General features: G+C 41.8%; 1 protein-coding gene across 1 annotated transcript; it reads left to right on the forward strand.

Moving 5' to 3' along the window:
• Positions 1-1004: 1004 nt before the first annotated feature.
• ccnjl (cyclin J-like) lies at positions 1005-18256 on the forward strand. The gene is made up of 6 exons (XM_076738399.1): positions 1005-1245; positions 1922-2029; positions 5759-5969; positions 15932-16231; positions 16362-16521; positions 17093-18256. The coding sequence occupies exons 2-6, from the start codon at positions 1952-1954 to the stop codon at positions 17622-17624; spliced, it is 1281 nt and encodes a 426-aa protein (XP_076594514.1). The 5' UTR covers positions 1005-1245; positions 1922-1951; the 3' UTR covers positions 17625-18256.
• Positions 18257-23966: the final 5710 nt, after the last annotated feature.

Genomic DNA, 23966 nt, shown 5'->3' on the forward strand with positions numbered 1-23966 from the left:
GCTAACATGTTCTTAGCATGCATCATTACAGTCTTCCTAAAGGCGGGCCCACCAGGTGAGAGGGCCTCCTGGATTACCAGATATTCAAGAAATAGTTTCATTTCACAATTCAGGAGACAGAAAGAGTGGAGAGATCACTATATCTATATGTCTTGTATTGATGTGTTGTTTATATAACCCTGATTTATGTCATCACTTGAACAGTTTCCACATCACCTGTGAAAAGAGCCTTGTCGTGTTAAACTCACATACATCAATCTACACAGTGAAGCTCAAACATCCAAGTGAAGCAGCAATAAGCAAAACACATTTTTGAGTGGAAGAAGACTTCGAATTATTCACTTTATTAGTCAGAAGAAACATTGCCCATCTCACTGTTACTCGCCTAATGATGCTATGGAAGCATTGTAACCTATGAGATGGATAAAAAGAACCAAAGAAGAAATTGAATAATATTTTTATTTGATATTTATATCATTGGATCATTTCTAAGTTACAGCTTAATTCTTCTTCATTCTACTCCTTATTGTTACCTCCTCATCTGCAGTTTTGACAGCACGTCATTGTTTAGCATTAGCTTATAGCCTATCAGAAAACATTGATCTCTATGAAAAAATGGCTTAAAAAAAAAAAACTGAGCTGTTTCGATCTTTGTCCATGTAAAAAAGGTGGTCCTTGCAATTAATCAGTCAATTAAACGTTATCTACAGATGCTTTCAGTGAAAAGCGCTTCATTAGGGAAGTGACAAAATCACTAATAACAGAACTAAAATGAAAGAGAAAATTAATGAAACTGAGAAACTGAAACATAATTCACAGGCGGTGTGATTAAAACTGAAACAGCTTGTGGTGAAGTATCGGTGTTTGTAGTTCTGACACTGACCTTTAAAGGACTACAACTCCCAGGCTTACGGGCCCTCACGTCGAACGCACGAGCCTCGCACCGCAACAGCAGCAGCTGGTGCAGCCGAGGAGGTTACTTTGTTACAGCGGAGCCACCGGAGAGGAAACGGCCGAGCGGAATCTCTCGGAAAAGTGTGAACAGTTTGGGGAAAACGACGCGACCAAACGCCTGTTGCCAGGTTTTGGCGGCGGCAGGTGTTTCGTGAATTTGCCAGCGGATTTGAACGGTGTCCTTTCGCCGATAAAAAAGAGGTCTTTCTCAAAGTTGAGCCGGAGAGGAGTTCTCTCGTTCAGGATGTCGGACTGAGACAAAGGGGTCTGGGGGGCATTCCCGTTGGAGCGGTGAGTGGCACATGTTAATAACCACCGAGAGGAAAAGTTATGTCCGTGCTGGAGAAATGAGCCGTGTTTGTGTCGACATGTTTGGGTTTATCCCAGCGTTTTGTTTTTCTCTTTTGAGCGATGCGAGTGTTTGTGAGCTCGGTGGGCAGTTAACTTGAGTAGCCTCAGTGTTTGGCCGCGGTCTCGTGGTGCAGACGCCTCTTGAATGATAACCGAAGTGCGGGGTTTGTTAGCGATAATGTGCCTGCGGTGAACTACCGTGTCAAAAGTGGCATCACTGAAAAGCTGCTCTGCTGTGTTTGCCCTACAGCGTGGTCGGGTGGGCATTTAACTGGGCCATTTAAATTCCCGAACAGAGAAAATGGCCTATGCTGGGGGAGAGTCCTCTGCTGTGGGGTTAGCTCGGTGTTCAGAAACTTTATCAAAACGACTCCGTTTCTCAAAAAAGAATCCTATTATAACTGCCAGTGCAAACACAAGCCTCTACCTGATTAAATGCTGAAATCCGCTTTAATGAGTTAATTTGTAGAGTAACTTTAATTCAGCCTCTCTTGTATCAGATGGTTTTCTCAGCACGTTTCCTGCTCCAAACATATTCTCTCGTTATCCTCGCCACCCTCGGCCCAGCATGCCACTTCTTGAGGTATCTGAACTCTGGAAACATCTCTCTTGGCAGGTTAAACTTGATTCTTGAAGTCTCCTCTGGATGGGAAAGATGGAGAGGGAGTTGCAATGGTGGAAAGGTCAGCTAGCTGCAGATATCCATCAATCCCTCCGCATCAAGGTGAGTCTGATGTTATTTTGAATGGACACTATTGTTGGCAGTGTGAGACGAACCTGTTCAGATTGTGTCTGCTCATCAAAACACGACACTGACGTCGAAAAACACTCAGATCAGTAAGGCTGTCTAGATTTTTCCATCCTCCAACAACCTGAGAAAAGCATTTGACAAAGTCACACTGAACTCGAGGAACATCGAGGACATTTTATGGACCAAACGATTGATCAGCTAATCAAGAATTTAATAGGTAGATTTGTCAGCAATGGAAAAAAAGCCTTTTTGTGGCAAGTGAATCAATCAATAGAAGATTGAGAGAAAATTTGATTTATTGATTGAATGATTGTGAAAGATAATGAGCAAATGTATTGATTATGAAAAGAATCAGTACTTGAAGCCCTTCAAAACCAGCAGGCCTGTGTTGAATCCACAGCAGCATATTATTCACTGCACAAAGTTGGGGAGAAAATATAATTACATGGTCCCGTTGACTATTTAAACATGATCTAGATTAGATTACATGGAGGAGTTAACGCTCATTAATTGAGAATGTCTTAATTAACCTTGAAGCGTGGTCATATTTCTTCCCATGTGTCACTTTAATGGAGACATCTGTCACTTGACTGGCATCTTGGAGCTGGGACTCTGATGCCAGCTTCGCACTGAGGGAGATGAATACAGATCGGGTTTTAGATATCAGGTGTCTGAACGTACCAGAGATTGTATGTATGAGTAGAGCGAGGACCGGGGTGTATCAGATTGTGAATCGTATGTTTGTGAGCCTTTATAGTGAGTCATTCATTTACACACTGCTTTACTCATTCTGGACGGTGACTGACTCAGAGTGAGCTGTCAGTTAGGCTGAAAATCTGTACACAGAGCTGGAAACTAAACAACACACCCACTCTTTTCTCATATACTATAATGAGAGAGAGATGGTCAGTCTAATGTTAGCTTTGATTGCCCTCTATCAGCATTTCTGGTGAAGTCCCTAGCAACAGGCTCACCACAGTATATACTGTATAATGCAATGTCCTCATTGTAAATGCGGCAGTTATAAAATACAGATATCTGGTAAATGCGGTGAACTGAGAAATGCTTCATTTTAATATAAGCAGATGAGTCAGTTGCTGTATTTATACATCTATAGCTGTTAACATATATATGTCTCTGTGTTTGAAGTCGTAGGTCTGTCAGATCTTTAAAGCAGCATTTTTCTTTTGTTAATGTACCTCACAATTAGAATTAACTAATATTTGTTTTCATTATCGATTAATTTGCAGATTAGTCCCTCAAATGTCAGAAAATCTGGCAAAAACTCCCCCAGCCCATAGTGATGTATTGTGATACCTTGTTTTGTCTGACCAACAAAGAACTCAAGGTATTAACTGATCAGTATTAAAGTAGTTGCACATTAATTTTCTATCAGTCTATGAGACAATTGCTTGATTAATTGTTTGCTGACCATCTTTCATTCCTCAGAGGGAGAAAGGCTTCGTTCTTAGCTGCTGTGACCTTACATTTACTTCTCAGGGTGACAGCTTAAGGAGCAAGAAAGCTTTCAGATCCTATCAGGGCTTCATTATTTCTAATGCTGAAACACTGTGTGTTTGATTACTTTGTTAGTCTTTTGACAGAAAATTGGGACAACAATCAATATCAATAATCAAATAATCATTCAAGTAATTTCTCAATGGCTTAAAGGCAAATGACAGTAATTTGCTTGTTGTTTCCTTGTAATTTGCTGCATTTCTCTCATCTATGTGATTGTAAATTGAATATGTTTGGGTGTTGGTCTGTTGGTGGGAGAAAAAAAAAGCTGAGTCCCTGCAAACGTTTATTTTCCTTACTGTTTTATCTGCACATTATTAGAGGATTAATTGATTTATTGGTTGGTTGATAAAACATCAAAGTCCAATATGTGTTATATTGTAAGATAAAGAAAAGCAGTGAATGTTTGCATCTAAATGCGTGGAGTCACTTCATCTCAAAAACAAACTGCAGATTAATTGAAACAAAAAGTCATTTGCAGCCCTCATATTTTCTATTTTAAGATGTCTAAACTGAGCAGATTGCTTTGTATTTTAATGAGAATGCTAAAAATGCTTTGTAGTATTTAAAAAACTTTAGATGACTAGATGTGTGTGTTTCCAGACATGGGTAAGATGAAAGCGTAGTAAATTTTGTTATGGAAAATAATGGTGGACCCAGTTTCAGAGCTGTGTGTAAAAAGGCCTTCACACAGTGTTAAGATTTCCTGCATGGCGCCTGCTCCCCCACAGTCTCATCCAGCCTTAATGACGTTTGCTGCAGTGGTAATGCCCTGATGTGGGAGATAGCTGTGGTGTGTAGCATGTGGCAAATTATCAGACATGCAAATCAGGCGAAGGCAGCTGTGGAATCCTTAATTATGGTGCGGGTCCCCCACAAAGGCACCTCTCCACCCTATACAGACCCCCCTGGAGCCCCTCCAGACTCTGGAAGCCCCACCACCCCCTTACCCTCCTTCACATCCACCCCCATTCTCCTGCTGCCCTTGTACCCCCAGACAGACAGATGGACCAGAGGCAGAGGCTGAAGCAGTGGGAGGAGAAGAGAAGAGAGTTTGGGGAGGCTTGGCTGGTATGGCTGGTTGTGGCACTGGGGGTGTTCTGGCTATATGTGGATGTGGTGGTGGTGGTCGTCGGGGGGGGGGGGGGGTGTTTATTCTTGGATTCTGTTGAATTGTTGTTTTAGTTCAGTTAAAAAGAAATGGTTGGCATTTTTGTAAATTTTGCCCTCCCAGCACATTGTATTTGTACACAGCCTTGACTGTAGCCTGTGTTTCTTTAGGAGTTTCTTTTGATATGTGGAGCTTTCAAGCCACATTGGGACTGTTTGAGCAAGCCTCATTTCAGGGATGTTCCTAAAAGACAGTCCTGACACAATGTGGATGTTTTCTGTATTCCTCTAATGTAAGGACCCCTCGCGGTTTGAATTTAAGAAGATTAATCTACCAATCCCCAATCTCTTATTAAATCCAATTGAAAAGCCCTCGGTTTTACTCCTGGTTTTACTTCACAGAGAGCAAAAAAACAACAAACAAAAACATTTTAGATATAAGCAGCTTAAATACAGAGAAGGTACATGCTGTGAGTTTGTACATCCAGTACCAAATGTTTTTTTGTTCCTTACTCTGAGGCAGATTTTGAAACTGGAGCCTTTTGCTCTCCAGTTTTCTGTAGCTGATTGGAAAGATACCAGAGGCTGATTCAATGCTAATGCCCCCGAGTATCTTCCTTCCACTTTGAAACACATGCAGCTAATTGAACATGAATAGGAGATGTGCTAGGGGTGAAACCTAATCCTATCTACTACTCAGCCCCCACCGGAGGAACCATGCCCCACAATCAACCACACACACACACACACACACACACGCACACACACACACACCACCCTTAGCCCACTGCTCTGAGACCCCTGCAATGACCCATATTAGCTCCTGTTCTCTGCAGCGACTGTGAATGAAATGAAATTGAAATGAGGCTGAAGCATAATGAAAAATTTCTGATGGTAAATTGAGTTTTATTCTTGGTGTGCATATTTTAGACCTACAGCAGCTCTGCTGTTAAACCCAGTCAGCAGGAGACATGCATGGCTCTCTATTATTATTCATATTCTTTACAAGCCCCCTTGTTTCACTCCTCTGTCGTTAATATCCCCCCTTATCTCTCTCCTCCTCTTCCTCTCCAGGAGCTGAAGCTACCGGTCTACCGGGCCCACTCTCCACAGATTGGCATGCGACGGTACTTTGCAGACTTGTTGGCCATCCTGAGTAATCGCTACCAGCTATGTCCCACAGCGCGTCACCTCGCCGTCTACCTGCTGGACTTGTTCATGGACCACTACGATGTGGCTGTCAAGCAGCTCTATGTCATTGCCCTCTCCTGTCTGCTCCTAGCTAGTAAGTCTTGCGTGATGAGAACATTTATTTTAAGACCAACTCTTCACTTCTCTTCTTAAGACTCAGACATGTTTGAATTGATGTTTTGGATACTGTATTCCTTAAATCTAAATGTAGAACAGTGGTAACTTGACTAAGATTAGGTTTTGTATTTCATCTTGAAAAGCATTGTGCTTTGACTCCATCTGTATATGCAGATATTCTTAGAAACTTTGACTGTGGTTTATGCACAGATGGTACAAGGTGAAACACTTCCTGCAACAAGGCTAATTTGAGTGACCATGGTGGTATTTTTTTTCCTTCTAGCTTCGCTTTTCAGACTGATCTGATAGCCTGTAATGACAGTTTACTGTAGCTGCAATATTAGTTTAAAAGAAAAACAAGGCTGCCATTGTGGTAGGATGACTGTGCTATTGTTGTAGGAAAAACTGTTGGGGATTATACTTGTGTCTGCAGAACACTTTATATGTCTTTGATCTTGGCTGTATTCACATATCTGGGGCTGCTGCTGTTACTTTATTCCCATCCAGCCACTTTGAGGTGAACTAGTATCAAACCTGCTAAGCTCAAAATGTCCTCGAATTGAAGGTGTGATTTTTCTTTTCCTTTTTTTTTTTGACTCTGTCATTGAAAACATGTGATTCATTGTAGAGGACAGCCTACCCACAATCCCCAGTTCTTCAGGTTTATTCTCTAGTGGATCAGCCTGTTTTCATACCTAAGTGATAATTAATTAATTATAATGGCATTCTATACTTGTACAAGAAATTGATCATACTAGAAAGTATTCCCTGTGTAGCCAAAGCCTGATGTAGCTTATTCCTCTGTGCCATAGAGCTCCATTGTTGTCCAAAGGCCACCATTTCAGAGTCTTACGCTCCTTCCTGTAGTTTATTTTGAGTTAATCACACATACACTCTTGCTACTCAGTTGAGCGCCAAATGTGTTTTCATTCACAGCTGAAAATAGTCTCAAACAAATGCACTATTTCCTCCAGTCTGTGTAACATTTGCGAAGAACTACAGAACCCAGGCTGTTTTAGGAAATTACTGAGCGTTTTATAACAAATTGAGACTTTGTGACCAGTTTTTACGTCCTTAGTCGTAGCAAATGGGCTTGGACCTCAGTGCGAGAGATAAAAATAACACATATTTTTTGTATATATTTTAACAAAATGTATAGAAAACACCACCTCCTTAAAATTGCTGTCTGACTGAAGACATACTAAGTGATGGCACTGTGCAGATTTAACAGTCAAGTGAGAGCTTGGTTTTAAGTTCCTAAATATCTCTTCCTCCCTACACGATAACTGGTTGATGTTATTCTTCGCTTGTAGTTGCTTCCTCTTTTAAGCTGTTTCTGCAGGAGTGAGTGAAGTGATGATTTAATCTGATAACTAGTAGCTGACATGCTTCTCTGCTGTAAATTATAAAAATTGTGTCTTTGTGTGTGTTTTGTGTATAGCAGGTGTGTTAATCAGTCTTCCCCCGCTGATGCATATTGCAGGATGTGTGGTAGTTATTAGTGTCTCTGTGTCTGTCTGGTGATTAACAGACTGTGAGGTTTTCTGTACGTTAATGCAGCCCTTGGCATCATGGGTAATTAGACTAATGATGCCGTCAAAGTGGGAGTCTGGAACAGGGCCTGCTCACTTGGGAGGGCTCTGAGTGTGTGTGTGTGCGTTTGTGTGTGTGCATGCATGCATGCTTGTGTGTGTGCGTGTGTCTGTGTGCATGTAGTCACACACAAGCCATCTTTGCAATCAGAGTAGTATCTGTGGTGGGATAAATTTGAATATGAGACTTGAAAGAGGTTTTATTTAAAAGCAATCTCATGAGAATCCAAGAATAGTGTTGAGAGTTTGCTCATGGAGTGATTATAAATATTATCAAGCCAACCTGGACAGAGGTTCTTCTGTTCTCTAATAGATTAATCAGGCTTTTTTATTGAATCTTTTGATTGTGGCTTTCAGTTAGTCAGGCTCTCCCTTCTCTTCTCCCCTGCCTCTGACTCCTCCAAGACTCCAGGGAGTCTCTGCCATGATTGATGAAAGCTTGAAAGGGCGTTTGATTCAAAGTTGTCTTGGGTTTTTATCTGTCCTGAAGTGCTTTGGAATCTGGCCTAGTTATTGAACAGCCTCCCCAGGTCCCACTGCCTGCCTTTGACAGACACATACATTGTCTTTCTTTAAAATTTTCTGGCTTCCGCACTCGGTTAATTAATCGCTCCCTCTTTTGTGCCTCTCAGCAGTCACTGCTTAATCCTGTTATTCTATTGTGTGTGTGTTTTGTGGGTGCTTGTGTGTGCGTGTGTTAGTTCATGGATGAGCTCCTCTTCATTTGCACGAGTAAGATTATGGTCAGTTTTTTAAACCCACAAGGATTGCGTGTTATTGACTGTTGGGCACTTACTTAGAGACCGCATCTCATTCCAGAAAATCCAATTACTGAGAGAAACCAAAATCCTGGGTGATTCAGTGTTTTCAGTGAATTTCAGTGAAGACTGCTTGTGTATACACTGAATATTTCCATGTAGAATCCAGTCCACATCCCCAAACTGAAGTTTCTATTGTGTTACATTCCATGAAGTCCTGCAGTGATCACATCAGTCTTCCTGGCAGATCCTGGTCCCTGAAGTCAGAGCTCTGCATACTGCAGTTATTTGTTATGGTAAATGACACCATCAATGTGCCTTTGCTGGCAGCTAGTACAAGAATGTTAGGGATTTTTTTCATCGTGGCAATGCTTTACGCCTTATTTACATAGTTTCTTTTGTTTGGCTCTTGATTATGATCTTAGATGCTCTTTATTCTCTTAATTGTGATGTGTTTCCACAGCAAGTTATTATGAAAGTGATAATGGATTTCATCTCTTGTGTTCAGTGAACCTGATTCAGCCTCTTAACAAAAAAAAAAAAAGAGCATCCTGTGAAACGCACATGAAGCTCAGTCATATTGACTACGTGGTGCACTTACCCAGGCCGTGGAGCCCGGGGGTGGGGAGGAACTGTGTGCTGAGGGGCACCTGCCATATGCTCTTCGAGTCAGACCTCAAACAAAAGCCCGTCAAATGCAAGCAGGACAGCCAGCCAGGCAGCCAGACCATTCCCAGAGAGGGGGAGGGGACCAGAGACCGAGGGGTGGAGGTTGTTGTGTGTGCAGGCGTGTGTTTATGTGTGTGTATGTTTTTTGCTAAATGAGGAGATGGTCGTGGTGGCAACCTTTGGATAAACCTATGGAGTTTGTTTTTTGTGACCATCTAATTTAGATTCATGTTGAAGTGTAGTACATTAGAGAATTTCCTACTGAAAGGGTACCGCCTTACTGCTCCATAACCATTTAACCGACCGGGCACTGCTGGTGTCCCTTTACCTCTTGCTGCTGGCTCTGTTTCCTCTTCATTCTCTCACCTTGTCAGGGACAGGCAGAGCGAGCCAGTCCTGGGACAGGGCGGCCAGTAAAAGCAGCCCCACATCCCTGGGGGGCTGGGAAACGAGTGGAGCGGTACTTCAAAGGCAGGTCGGCTGCTGATGTTAAACAGGGTAGAAAGGGAGGTAGAGGTGGTGGCCTGCAAAATGGGACATGTTAGAACTGAACCACTCAGCGGGGTGCCCTGAAATGTAGATTAATGGGGAACCCATTTCCCCCTTTATCCCCCTTTCAGAGGTTTGACAATAATTCTGAAGGAACTCTTGTCATGTCGTAATTAAAGAAATTATGTAAAGATGCACAGATGGGTTTGGAAAAGTTAATATTATTCATTAGTATCAGATGTGACCAAAGCACCAGTTCACCTTTTTTCTTTATATGAGAGCTCCATCTCCATAATCCATAAGCTATTGTACAAATGTTAGACTGTAATCAGATTTTGTGTTTTGTTGTGTAAACCCTGAAGCTCTGTTTGCGAACACAATGCCTGTGTGAGCCCTCACCACCCATACGGCAAGATGCTTTACACCCTCAGTCGATGGATCTCACAAAAATGTACCGCACACACTCACACTAAGACTCAAGCGCACACACACAGGACTGGGTTTCCTTGGTCACCCAAGCATTAGCATCAGGGGTCAAGGGTCGGCCCAGGCCTACATTGTGAGAGCTGCCGAGGCCAGGGGTGGTAACACGGAGATTCTGTGATGGAGCTGTGACCAATTTCACACTCCCAATGAAAGATGAACCGGCAAATGAAAAGAGTTTAAAGAGCAGAGGAAATTCCTCCATGGCTGTCAAGTCAAGGAGAAAAGGAAGAGGAGAGTGAGGAAGAAACTGAAGGTCCCCTTAAATCTTCGCTTGAATCTTTTTTGGCAAGAGATTATCAGCATTAGATGATAACAGAAGGTAATAAAAAAAGTTTTATATGTTTTTTTTTTCTTTTTCTTCCAGTTATACGTCTTGTAGTCTCAAGATATGTATCATCTTTTCCATTAAGATTTTTCCAATTACTATCCACTCGTCCTATGTTAGGGGCGCAAGATACTCCAATTCTTAAAAATAGCTTTCTTTAGGTGCTAATAATCATATTATAACTAAATTTCTGTCACTTTTCATCACACTTTCAGAAGAACTTACAGAGATAATGTACCATAGGAACCTTATTTCCTAGTTTGTTGTAGCACTTTCCATCCCATTCCCAAAACAAGTCATTTTTTGGTATTTGATTTTGATAATGTGATGTGAGTTTGCTGTATGTTGATCCACACTATCTCCAACGTATAGTTACTTCTTTAAAGTAGTTTAGGGATTTTTTTGTGGGGTAGATTCAGTTTTTGTGTTGGACAATCAAAACTGTATGAAAACCTAGTTGATTTTTGTCAGCTTACATTTCTTTTAGAGAAAGTTAACTATTTTGAGGACTGATGGGTTAAAGTCACATGATGTCAGCAAAATGAAGAGTAAGAAACAGGCCTTTCTGTCTGTGTGAGAATACAGCTCTCAGGTTTCCAAACAACCCCTATCACTGGAAATCTCCCCCAACCACAACCCCCACCCACACCTCCACCTCTTCCTCAAACAGCACACCTGGGGGGAGGCTCTGCATCCTAGCCTTACCTCTCCCTAACCCCTGACCTTTAACTTCTCCCTGTTTACTTGACCTTTTCTCATCATCACTATCACCTGTGGGTGCTGTGAGAAGCCAGTGGTGTCCTGTAGTTGCAGTGCATGGAAAGGCAGTTGGTGTACATGAAAAGGAAGGTGTTTTTTTTTTCTTCCCCATCGGTGTTTCTTCTTAGTTCGCTGACTGAAGATAGGATCATTAAGCTGCCTGCATTCCAGGTAGACTGAACTCAGCGGAGAGGAATGCACCGTCTCTTTTAGGTCACATTCACGCAGTAAAATGGGACAAGGGGCTGCATCAGTGTTGGCATGTTGCTACAGGGTATTGGTGAGAAGATGACCTACAAATCAGTGCAGCAAAGGGGCTAATCAAACAACAGTAGACTGAATGAGTGTAAAATATGAGGTAAAAATAAAATGGTAAAATAACACAGTACTACAAGGTATTCAAGTTGGTATGTCCACTTGAGTGTTTTTGACTGCCCACTGTCATGTGGGTGGATTGATGACATGAGGTATCAAAAATGGTCAAGTATAAGAAGTTGACGTTCAATTCTTGGTCGTATTCTTGTTCACATATTCATGCACATATCAGCGTGCATTTAGGCAACTCTTTGATGGCAAGGTCTAAAAAGCTGTTTATGTTCCTCTAACATAAACATAATACAGTAAAACAATCAATAGTAGTATTTTGCTATTGGTACTGAAACTCACATCAGGACTGGAGCTGAAACAATTAGTGGATTAGTTGGCCTAATTAATTAATTAATTAATCGGATGCAATTTTGATCATTGATTTACCATTTTAGTAATTTATTAAGAAAAATATTTTTTTTCCAGCCTCTCAAATGTGAATACTTACTGATTTTCTTTGTCATGTGTTAGTAAATTGAATGTTTGTTTTTCGGACTTTTTGTGAGACAAAACAAGCAATTGGAAGACGTCGCCATGAGCTTACGAAAAATGTGGTGGTTATTTTTCACTATTTTCTAACAATTAAGACCAATCAATTAGACCGAACAACTAATCAATCAAATGAGTCATGCAAAGTTAGCCACAGCTCTAATTAGCACTTCAAAGGATACCCGGCCCTGTTGCTCGATGATGTTGGAGTGCTGCAGATAACAACCAGGATCACATTTTTTGCCCTTCTACCCTGTGCTTTTAGCTGGGGCCCTCTGTGGCTGCACCCCTGCTGTGCTGACTCATTGAGATGAATGAAACCACTGTTTTATCATACAGGTTGTCACACACAGGAGTCAGTTCTTTTCCCAGTAAATGAAACTGGTTTGTGGCTCTAATCATACTGTATTTCTGTAGGTCCTTCTGAAGTTGCTTTGTTTTTTTGTTGTCAATGCTTTTGTGCATCCTATGTCTCTCATGTGCCCGGTTACCCACACAAGTAATTCAGAAGAGTAATCACTGAGCACAATGAGGAGATTGACTTTGCGTTGTGTCTCTCTTTAGATCAAAGAGACTGGGGTTGTGTGGAGATTGGGGGCATTGATTGCTTTTTATGGCACCGTCTCTGTGGACATAGCAGTCTAGCAGCAGACATAGCCCTGATCTAGAGGATATGAGGGTGAGAGAATGGGGCAAGTGTGGACTGGGCTGTGGAACAAGCCCTGGTGGGTGTAAACAGCCCTGTTCATAGTGCTTCCTGTTCTGGTGGAGAGATGCCATTATTGCCTCTCTGCTAATTACCTCGGTGGCCTGTTGGGCTGCAGATCCCCCACACTCCTCCCCTCGCGCTCTTTCAGCCGTTCCCTTTCTCTTCCTCTCTCCTGCCATGCTTAATGGTCGCTCACAACATCAGTGGTAAAACTCGCACTCAGTAGGAAGACGCCCCTCTCCCTAAAACGTGGGTATAAAGAGCTAAATGAGATCTATGAAAGACAACCACAATAGCTCTGAAACTGCAGACAATTGTATTCCACTTCCAACTGCAACTTGGAAAAGTCAATAAAGCCCCTATTTTTAATGTCCGGTTGCCATGGTTTTAGATTAGAGACCATGATTTACCCCAGCAGAGAGATTTGCTATTACCAGCTCAATCCACATTTTGACAAAGCCAAAACATAACTTAAGAAACTTAGTTAGCGAATATAATAATACAAAGTAATTCTGCAGCAGTGACTGAATACCACTCTCTCAGCTGTGTGTGTGTGTGTGTGTGTGTGTGTGTGTGTGTGTGTGTGTGTGTGTGTGTGTGTATGTGTATGTGTGCGTGCGTGCGTGCCCGCCCAATTCCCTGCTGAAAATGTAGTAATTTTATCTTTTTTTTTTTTTTTTTTTTGTACAGGCATTTGTGCTAACCATACTTTGAATGAGGAATAACTCTGGGTAGAGCTATTGATATGTCAGCAATAAGCCAATGTATCTGCCAATATTAGCTTATTGCTGACATATTGATATTGGCGTATATGTTGTCTAATAATAACATGAAGTAGCAGTGCAGACGTGCTGAAGAGATGTTACAGGTTATTTAGAAATTGTTGTCATTATAATCAGAATTCCAGAAACGTAGCGATGTTGTGTAAAATGTAGATAAAACAAATCTTGCAATGATTTGCAAATCCTTTTGGACCAATGTTCAAATGAATACAGTACAAAAACAGGATTTTTAATGTTCAAACTGACAAACCAAATTCTTTTTTGTGAATATATTCTGAATTTGGAGGCCTCAAAATATTCCAAACAAGTTGGGATAGAGGCAGCGAAAGACTGGGAAAGGACTGGAATGCTCCAAAAACACCTGTTTGGATCATTCCACAGGTAAACAGGTTGATTGTTAACAGGTGATAGTATCATGATTGGGTATGAAAGGGGCATCCTGGAAAGGCTCAGTCATTCACAAGCAGGGATGGAGCGAGGTTCAGCACTTTGTAAAAAAAAAAAAAAAAAAAAAGCAACTGTGTGGGCAAATAGTCCAACAGTTGAGGCATAATATTTCTCAATGCACAATTTGCAGGGAATTTAGTGATTTCACCATGTACAGCCCATAATATCATCAAAAGATTCAGAGAATTTGTAAAATCTCTGCATGGAAGGGATGTGACCGAAAACGATCCCTCACCCCTGTCACCACTGTATTAAAAACTGGCATGATTGTGCAAAGGATATTACTACATGGACTTGGGAACACTTATGAAAACCGCTGCTTGTTGCAGCTGTGTTTCACTATATTGTCCTTTGATTATCTGTTTACACAGCAGCCTCCACTTAGTAATCACCACAGGAGTTACAGTTGCTGACAAATACATTAGTAAGGTTGAAGATTTTTTTTTAAAATTCGTTGTTATATAATATGATTGCACAATGAAATGCAGACGTAGCTCCTTCATTGCTACTCACACAATGTATAAACGCATATTTAAATAATTGTATTTAAATTTGAATAGAATCTAAAACAAATTGGGCAATAAAACAGAACAAACTATACCAGGAGCACTAATGGAAGACAGAACTGAAAAGGAAAACTAGATTATATTTCTAAATTGTTAAATGTGCTCACACTATGGAGTTTTAATAAACCACTGATGTATAATGTTTATATACTGTTGCTTACTGATTTTGAGTTCATTGTAAGTCTGCAATGTGTCTCCATGCCTTCCTACTCAAAGCTGTGTGTAGCTAAGGCAGATAGTTTCGAGGGAAGCCTGTATCAGAGTAACCTGACACCTCCTCACCCTCATTCTTTAAAGTTTGAGCAGAGGAGGCCTGTTGGACCCTTGGATTAAAGGCAGGATCGCCCCTCTTCATTGGTCACATGGACCCTCAAGCCCTTGGGGCTGTTGCCATGGAAAGGAGGATATCTTGGGATGGGGAGGGGGCTCACCATAATGGCCCTGCTGTAATGTCTGAGGACCTGGAGTGAGCGAGAGGGACAGAAATATTAGGGTCCGAGCTGACTGGCTTTTTCATACAAAGTGTGATATAATCCTCACTAAGTGCCCCACACTCTGTAAGCCTATAGTGACACTTCCCTGTCAGTGTAATAGCTTAGCTTCATGGCCAGATGTTCAGTAATTGTCAGCTTAATTGCTAATGCTTCGCAGGCACTTGTTTGCTTTTGTGGAAGCTGGAGTAAGGCTCCAGAGGGCTGACGATAGGCCTTCTCCATTTGGCTGCATTGTAATTAATAAGCTATTATTATTATTTTGAAGATAATTAATATATTTGTTGTGATTTCATTTTTGATTGAGATATAATGAACATGGAAAGTTCTACAAGGAGTTGTCTAATTTGCTCACTGGCGTCATTGTTGCTAAGTATGACCTCGGCGGTGATCATTTTAAAAAAGATTATTAACAATTAATTGGCTGCAACTAATCTTTTCATTATATTGTGTAATCTATCAGTTATTCTCTTTTGATTAATCCATTAATTGTACAGTCTTTGCCATTTCCCAGAGCCCAAGGTGACTGGATGAAATTCCTTTCCTTTATTTGGTTGCAGGTAGTCTTACTGTTGCTCAGCTAGTCTGTTAATTGACTGATTGTTTCAGGTCTGCAAAATGTGGATTTTTATGGGATGATAAATAAAACTGGAAAAAAAAACAAAAAAAAACAACTACTCATGCTGCAGTTATAGATCAGAGTGTTTCCAACCTATAATGTAACCAAACCACACCCAAAAACTGTCTTCTAGGTGCTGTAATGCCGATATCTATCATGTTATTGTCTTAGACAGACAGCACAGAGAAAGTCTTGGTAGATAGAAATCATAAGAATTTAACTGTCTATGATGCATGTTAACATTCAGTACATAGGTAGTCTGTCTTTACCTTTTCTGTCTTTTTTTGTTGCATCTGCAGAGAATAAAGGAGCTGAAATGTCCTGTTACCTCAAACAGTTACATGTGGTTGTGAAGTAGGAATTCACCTCGCTGCATCTCTTCCTCTTTCCAGGTAAATTTGAGGAGAAGGAGGATCGGGTTCCCAAGCTAGAGCAGCTGAACTCTCTGGGCTTTATGTGCAGCCTGAACCTGGTTCTCAACAAGAAGGATCTGATCAAAATGGAGCTTCTGCTGCTGGAGACCTTTGGCTGGAACTTGTGCATGCCCACACCCGCCCACTTTATTGACTACTACCTCCATGCCTCGGTGCAGGAAGGCGACCTATACAATGGCTGGCCCCTATCCTCCCTCTCCAAGACCAAGGCTTTCATGGACAAATACACTCACTACTTTCTAGAAGTCTCACTGCAAGGTACATTAAGAGGAAGAGGGTGAACTGGACTTACTTCTTTTGTTCCAGGGCCGTCGGACATAAACTTATTAGCTTCTGGTGTAATTTTGATCAAATAATGTATGAAACTCTTGTGTCTGGGTTCTTCTAGATCACGCCTTCCTGAGTTTCCGACCGTCCCAGGTTGCTGCTGCATGTGTTGCAGCATCTCGCATTTGCCTTCAGATTTCCCCAAGCTGGACGACTGCTCTACATCTGCTAACAGGCTACACCTGGGACCACCTCACCCAGTGCATTGAACTCATGCTGCTGTAAGGGACACACACACTACACCAGCACCAATTTGTGAAAGCCTATGTTGGATCCAGTATCCCTTTATGATCAGCATGTTGAAGCAAATTTCCTACAAGGGAAAAAGGTTGAGAGAAAAAAGATCTAACAGAGAGCCATGCTGGCAGAAATGCCTCTCCATGTGTAGTGGCCAACTCAAGGTAGATGACAGCAAAGCCCCTATTTCTGTATTTTTGGTTGCCATGGTTTCACATTATAAAACATCTCTTTCTGTCTTATAACGTCTGTATCATGTGACAAAGCTATTCCGCCTGATAGCCTCAGAGCTGTGTAATTATTATACAGCTGTAACGACTGTAATTAAGTTGCACATTCCTTGATCAGTGGGTGGCTGTGTGTGTTCGCTTGTGTGCACGTGTGGAAGTAAAGTAGTGGATTTTAGTGAGCAGCCATTTTTCCTGGTAGATCTTTTCCTCAGGCATCATTACACATCGCTGTTCCCCTGCAATTCAAGGATGGTTCGATTTCCTGCATGTTTGTTGTATTTGTAATCTTTTTTTTTTTTTTTACACGTATCTTTCCTTTCTGCAGTGCTCACGACAACGACGTAAAGGAGGCCAACAAAACCAAATCCACTCCTCCTCATCGGCCATCCTCTCTGCAGTCTCAGCCCCAGACCTCCCACCTCTCTCCAGTGTCAGCCATCCAGAGACCAGCATCTTCTTCCTCCTCCTCCTCCTCCACCTCCTCCACACCACAGCTGCTCTTTCAGCCGGACAGCTTCCCACACCTTACCCAGCATTCCCCGTCCCTCTCCCAGCTGCAAGCGCTAGCTGACTCCCAGGCTTTGGGGCCCGTGGTGAACATGTCTCAGGACTTCCTTCAGAGTCACAGAATGGGTCTCCTCACTGGGGCTCCTTCCATGACTCCTGCGGGCGGGTTCCCCTCCTACCCAAGCCTGACCTCTGGTCTCCAGGCGGGGGCTCGTGCGCTGCCGCTCCAGGGCCCAATTTCTGTGCAGATGGCCCTTGCGGGAGAGCCACGCCACTGTCTGAGTATGGCCTACAGCGGGGGCTACCTGGGGGCTCATCACACTTTCACAGCCGGCTGCTTTGACAGGTGACGCCAGGAGACGGAGAGGGAACACAACCCCCTGCGGGAGTACACTGCTATGCTTCCATCCCAAGCCCCTACCCCAAAATATCCTTTTGCAGACCTCCTTTCTCTCTCCGTCAGCTCCGCAACACCTTCAGCTTGTCCAGCTCCCCCACCCCTCTCACAGAGACACCTCAAACGCAAGCAGAGGTCCAAAGGCAAGACAGACCCAGTGGAAGTCATCACACTGACGTGACAAATGGTCCTCTAAGGAAACACTGAGGCATTGTAAAAATATTACTGCCATATTCTGGACTGGTATTCTAAATCTGTGTTATTATGAGACTGTCATCACTGTGAATGAGATGAAAGCAGCAGTGTGATCTAACACCCACCTCATTCAGTGCCTGTTCTCAGTTGTGTGATAGCTGAGCCAATTTTAGAAGTGCACAGAACACAAAGTATCTGTGATAAGGATATCTTGCTGCTTGACATATTTTTTTTTAATCCCCAAAAATTGAACACGTTTTAGAGAGGAAATATTGGCTGGTGTAATTTCTAAAGCCACCGTTTGAGAGAGATAGAAGAAGAAACCGATTCTTGTCGTGGACTTGGCAGGAAGCAGGAAGCAGGGAGAAGAGGCTGTTGTATGTCTCGGAAAATTTTTGGTTGTGTCTCATGAACGCCAGCGAACATTGATCTAACTCCTGTAGTCTCTGTTGGAGCTGAAGGGCCCCTCTGGGGATTCCTCACCACGTAAGCCCTCAGAGGGGACGAAGAATTCGTTGTTTTGAGCACAGCAGGTGAAGTCCACAGCTTGAACGCGCCTGTGGAGCTTCATTCAGTTTTTCTTTCCTCTCTGTCCTCGTCATCTCCTCCATCCTCTCCCCTCTCCAAAGTCGAGCCTCGCGGCAGAGCCGTCACACATCTGCGTGGAAATGTGGCCCTCTGGCAGCTGCAAGCTTCGTCGTACTAAAGTTTTAATTTCAGTGTCTCCGGCACCGCTCAAAGAATTTCACACAAACTGATGTGACTGGACCAGCATGGTGAAGGAGACATGGACGTCGGTCGTGTGTTGTACATACAGTATGAATTGCTGCTGCCTTCTTATGAACTGTTGGTTCTGTGTCTGTGTTAATGACTCCAATGTTTACATGAACCACCAAGTATCAGGGACTTGAACAAGATTACTTGAATATGATGCCATTGAAACATGCCATAGCTTTTTATTTATGACTTTTTTTTTCTTGCTCTTGATTTTTTTTAAATTTCATTTTTGTTTGATGTAGTGTAGCTTTTTATACCAGCTTAGAAACACACCATTGATTAATTATAGCTTTGTTTTGTACCATTTCATTGAAACTGTGTATTCAGGCTCAGGTTTCAAGGCTGAAACGAACAGCCGTCTCATCATTCTGTGCTTTATGCTTTAAAGTGGATGCTAATGCAGCATCTGCGGGGGCTGGAATATTCCCCTTCATCACTGGACCACACTCTGCTAGTCAGTCAAGTCAGTAACTGAATGCATGAAGCAGTCGGCTCATCGTAGTGGAACAACCTCGTGGTCACCGGTTTAACACACAAACATCTGTAGCTTGTCGACGGTAATTGCTTCCCAGGTTTCTAAAGCTGCAATGCCCAATCTTCCACTTCCTGTGGAAGAGTGTGTAAACACATCCAGATTCCTGGTGTCGGTCGCAAGCGTTGGCCACTGGTTTCCACGGTGATATTTAAATGGCCGTAGACCCCAGGTTCTTCTGGGATGCTGTTGACTAAATAGTGATTCGGCTGCAGCCAGCAATTATTTTCATGACCGATTAATCTGCCTTGTCAGTCTGCCTAAAAATGACAGATGAGTAGTGAAAATGACTCAGTTTCCATAGCTCATGGTGATGCATTCAAGACCAGCAGTCCAAAACCCAAAGATATACAGTTCACTATCATTCATGAGAAAGAAAAGCAGCCAATTCTCACATTTGAGATGCTGCAATGAGAGATTTTTGGGCATTTTTGCTTGAAAAATTAGAAATCCACTAATAGTCACAGCTGCCCTGTGGCCCCCAACTCCTGGGATGATTCTGACTGAACTGAATCTAATCGCTGCTCAGACATTTGGAAAATTGTGACCTTATGATATATGATGTTTGTCATTTCACACCTGAATCTCGATTTGTGTGTCATTATACAGTTCTGACTTCTCACACTGTTCTTCGCTGTTGACACTTGACATCTGACCACGTCGGGCCTTGTCCTCAGCAGTCGCCATGCTTGTGCTGTGAACCCTAATTTGCAGTCAGACGTGTGCATTTCTCAGCTAACACTACATGAAGCCTTCTGAAACTCATGAATTCACCAAACCTTTGTTCTCCTGCTTCTCAGTGATTTGAACTAAGATACTATGCCTTTTGTTTTAATCTTTTGTGTACGGTTTTGTTCTATTTTTTACATTCCCTTTCAGTGTATTTTAGTTGTGAATGCTGTTGGTGTGAACTAGATTTTATTTTTATTTTAGAGTTCAACTTGCTCTTTTCCTCAATTCATGAGCAACTTCTCTCTGAGGTGTCAAAGGTGCAATATGTTGTTTTTCTGTTGAAACTGACCACAGCCATCACTGTCTCGTGTACACCACTGGTTCATCTTTTGTAACTTATTTTGATTATTGTGTGATGTGACTTGCTGTAGCTTGATCTCCTCTAGAGGGCAGTGGGCTCTGAACACAATGAATATGTTGCATATTGCAGCCATCTCCTTTGAGTGATAGAAATACCTGAATGCTTTTGTCTTTTAGCTATTTAGAGACTTACCGTGCATTTTTTCCCTTCCTGTCAAAGGTGCTGATGTCACTCACACCAAACAACACTTGTCTAATGTGATAGTAATGAAATGACACCACAAACTTACAGTTTCTATTTTTGTATTATTTTGTACCAATTTGTAGTCTTGGTTTATGTGACACTGAACGACAGAAGGAATTCTTTTATCGGAATGTGCCACGGAAAAATAAACACAAGTGAAATGAGCTTTGAGGGCTGTGTTTCTTTTCAGGATGCGTGACTGAAGTGCCTGCAGCTCTTAGGGAAATGATGGGTTCCACTGCATTGCTCCAGTCGGTTCACATGGAAGACGTTGCAACTGCCCCGAAGGCTTTACACACAGTCCTCCAGCTGTGACTGCATGCTGTCAATGCAACACATTATTCATTCAAACAGTGCTGTGCTAAACCAAACTAAAGCCACTGCTGGACTGTGACTACATTTGCTTAAGTACTGTACAAATTTGTGGTATTTGTGCTTTCAATAACTTCAGCATTTCCAGTTTCCTCTGCTCTATACTTCTTGTCCACTGCATATCAGACATTATACTTTTTACTCCACTACATTAATCTGACAGCTGTAGTTAGTTACTTTGCTGATTAATGTTTACACACAAAGCACCTAATTCCACATGGACTATTCTTTACAAGTAGATTTTAATAATACTTAACTACTTTTCTATTTGAATGCAGGACATTTACTTGTACTGGAGTATTATTTAGAGTGGCTTTGTGCTACTTTAAGTAAAGGGTATGCATACATTTTCTGCTGCTGACTGAAGTACTTTGTATTTGAGGTTAAGTCAAAAACAATTAAATATTTCATTCCCATACTTACAGCTCTATACAGTACTGTACTATTCTGAGTTATTATTCAGCATTTCAGAAAGAAGTCCAGTCTCTCCTCTGCTTCTGAATTCCTCCTCCACAGCTCAGTCACAGCTTTCTGTGTGTTATGGCATTTTGATATATAGAAATCTATTCAGTGATGGCCTCTCCCTCACACACAAGACCTTATTCTCCTATATAATGCTTGCAAATTGACCACTCTTGACCAGTCTAGCACAGTGGACTGTGGAAATGTTTGCGCCTCAGCTCTGTGCTCTCAAACACAGCAAAATATTTCTTTTATGAAACTGAAGACTTGTTTTGCAGTTTTTTTTAAAGAAATCGAGCATGTGCAAATGTCTAATCATATCAGCTCACTGATCTTTAATTAGCATTAAGTTAGATAAGAAAGACTAAAAAAATAAAGCTACACAATGTTCCTCCATATAAGCCTGATCAAAACATAATTAACTTGGCATACAGATTAAAGAGCAATCAGTATTTGGCAGTGCTCTTGTGCACACTATGAAATGATTTGTGTGTATTTTTAACAGCATTTGAGAGAAAAAAAATATGTGCCCTGATGTTGAGATTGAGGGGAATTTAAATTCTCCAGTGCTGAGTGGCCCGTCTGTAAAGGGAGGTGGAGCGGGTGGAGACAGGGGAGTGCTCATAGCTGTCAGTCTGATAATGGATCAGTCTCACAGCCTCCTGTAGGCTTTTGAATGTCGGGCTAAAGAAGCTGCTGGCTTCCTTTTCTGTGCCCTCGAGGAAGAATTTGGGGTGGGTTGGGGGTGCAGGGAGGGCTGCTCACCCTGTGTTTGTGGTGGGTGTCACATGTTCTTCAGACTTACAACATTTAATCAGCCGTATTGTGGGGATCGTCATGACACCTATATCAGGACTGGTGATCAAAACCAACACAAAGACTTCACTTTCATGTGCTAAATAATTTGATTAATACAAGACAGGACTTTCTGTTTGTCAACTGGTTTGTGCTAGTTTAATAAAAACTTTATGGGGGAATATATATATAATTAAAAAAAATATGGACTGATTCGATAAAGGCCTTAAAGTGGCTTCTGCTTAATTACCTGATCTTATGACCCACTCTATATTAATATACTAAAGTAATCTGATAAATATATATTAGTATTGTGCTTATATTATAGACACGATGAGTTATCCAATAAGAATGAGTAATAAAAACTACATTTACCCTCTTTAATGGTGGTTTCAGTCTATGGGACAAGAAAGCCGTCATCAAACTAAGGATCATTTGTTTTAAGTGGTTTTAAACTCCTCGCTGTTGTTTTTGGTGATGTTTCTTTTATTCTCAGTTAGATCATTATCATCTTTTTTTCTCCTTATCATCAGGGGTTTTCTTTCATCCGTCTCCTCCGTGGTTGAATGATTCACAAGTCAAAAAGTTAAAGCAGGCCACTGAATTTCAGTTCTGAAAAAGTCCTGTCTTTGACTCCTCATAAGAACGCATGACCAGAATCCCGCCGTCCTTCCTTGTGATGTGTGATGTCTCCCCTATTAAAAAAGTACAACTCCATGACAGGAACCTTGTGATATGACACCAAAAGTAGGATTTTTGCCATACAGCAGCAGCAGCAGCAGCAGCAGCAGCAGAGGAAACATACTCTTTGATGAACATGCTCTCCTTTGTCTCCTCTCCATGGTGAAATGCTGTTACAGATGTGTTAGTGTATAAACTGAAGTGATTCTTATTAACACAAATGTGAACGTACCAGAGTTTCATCTGGCCAGAAGCAGAAACTCATTTACTTCATGCATTGCAATACATTAATAAGGGTTACTTTGCCAGGCAGAGTCCCTCTGGTATTCTATTGAGGAATGAGGGCGCCCCACAGTGGTAACAATAGATAACTGCATTTTTTCCATGCGACTCCTCTCCACAAGCAGAGTCAAAATGCACAGTAGTGGTATGGAAAGGACCCATAACATTTGAGAATTTTGGTGTTTAGGATGCTTGTCTTTCATTTTCAGCATCAGCTCCACGTTGATGGCAGTGGAGGGTTTGTATGTTGAGGTTAACTTCTGTGACCTCTGCACTCAAAACCTGACCCAGACATCTATATGTCTGAACTAAGACTTTATCTGCAGGAGAAAAGAGTAGCAGTAAAAGAAATGTTTTCCACTGAATCCCTTTGCATGGCCAATTTGAAACCACTGAAAAGGAACAGCTTGTGGATATCATGAATGAAAAGCATTCATCTTATCATATCTTAAAACAGCATTTTACTTTTGATACTTTGGTCACATTTACAAAAGCCTCTCAGAAGCTCATGCTCGCTCGAAAATCAGACTCAAGTGCCTTTTCATTTCACTCCAGAATTTTCTTCATACCACTTCATTTCTTTTCTATTTGCTTCAACAAATTGGAGATGTGGTGACTCAGAGGTCTGGAACCAGACTGTGTGATATGTGTTTGAGATCAATTGCCCTCAAATAGACGCCTTACTGCAATGTACATTAAAAATCTCAATAAACACTCATTAAAGTGGAATGAGCGCCTGTGCGACATGCTCTCAATAAATAAGAGTTTGTCTTGCATCTTGAGCCATTGCGTTGTATTCGTGTGCACAGGTGTTCATGATGCCACATGTTCTCATTGCACATTAACAACACGAGAACGTCCTAAGGCACAGTTACCATTAATCAAACATGCATTCAAATATATCCTGCCACCTGGGCCGACCC

Source organism: Chaetodon auriga, chromosome 9, assembly GCF_051107435.1.
Source record: "Chaetodon auriga isolate fChaAug3 chromosome 9, fChaAug3.hap1, whole genome shotgun sequence".
Lineage (NCBI taxonomy): Eukaryota > Metazoa > Chordata > Actinopteri > Chaetodontiformes > Chaetodontidae > Chaetodon > Chaetodon auriga.

Coding starts and splice junctions, on each gene's coding strand:
- ccnjl (XM_076738399.1), top strand. CDS start 1,952: ATGGGAAAGATGGAGAGGGAGTTGCAATGGTGGAAAGGTCAGCTAGCT. Junction 2,030..5,758: donor ATCAATCCCTCCGCATCAAG/GTGAGTCTGATG, acceptor CTTCCTCTCCAG/GAGCTGAAGCTACCGGTCTA. Junction 16,232..16,361: donor TCTAGAAGTCTCACTGCAAG/GTACATTAAGAG, acceptor GGGTTCTTCTAG/ATCACGCCTTCCTGAGTTTC.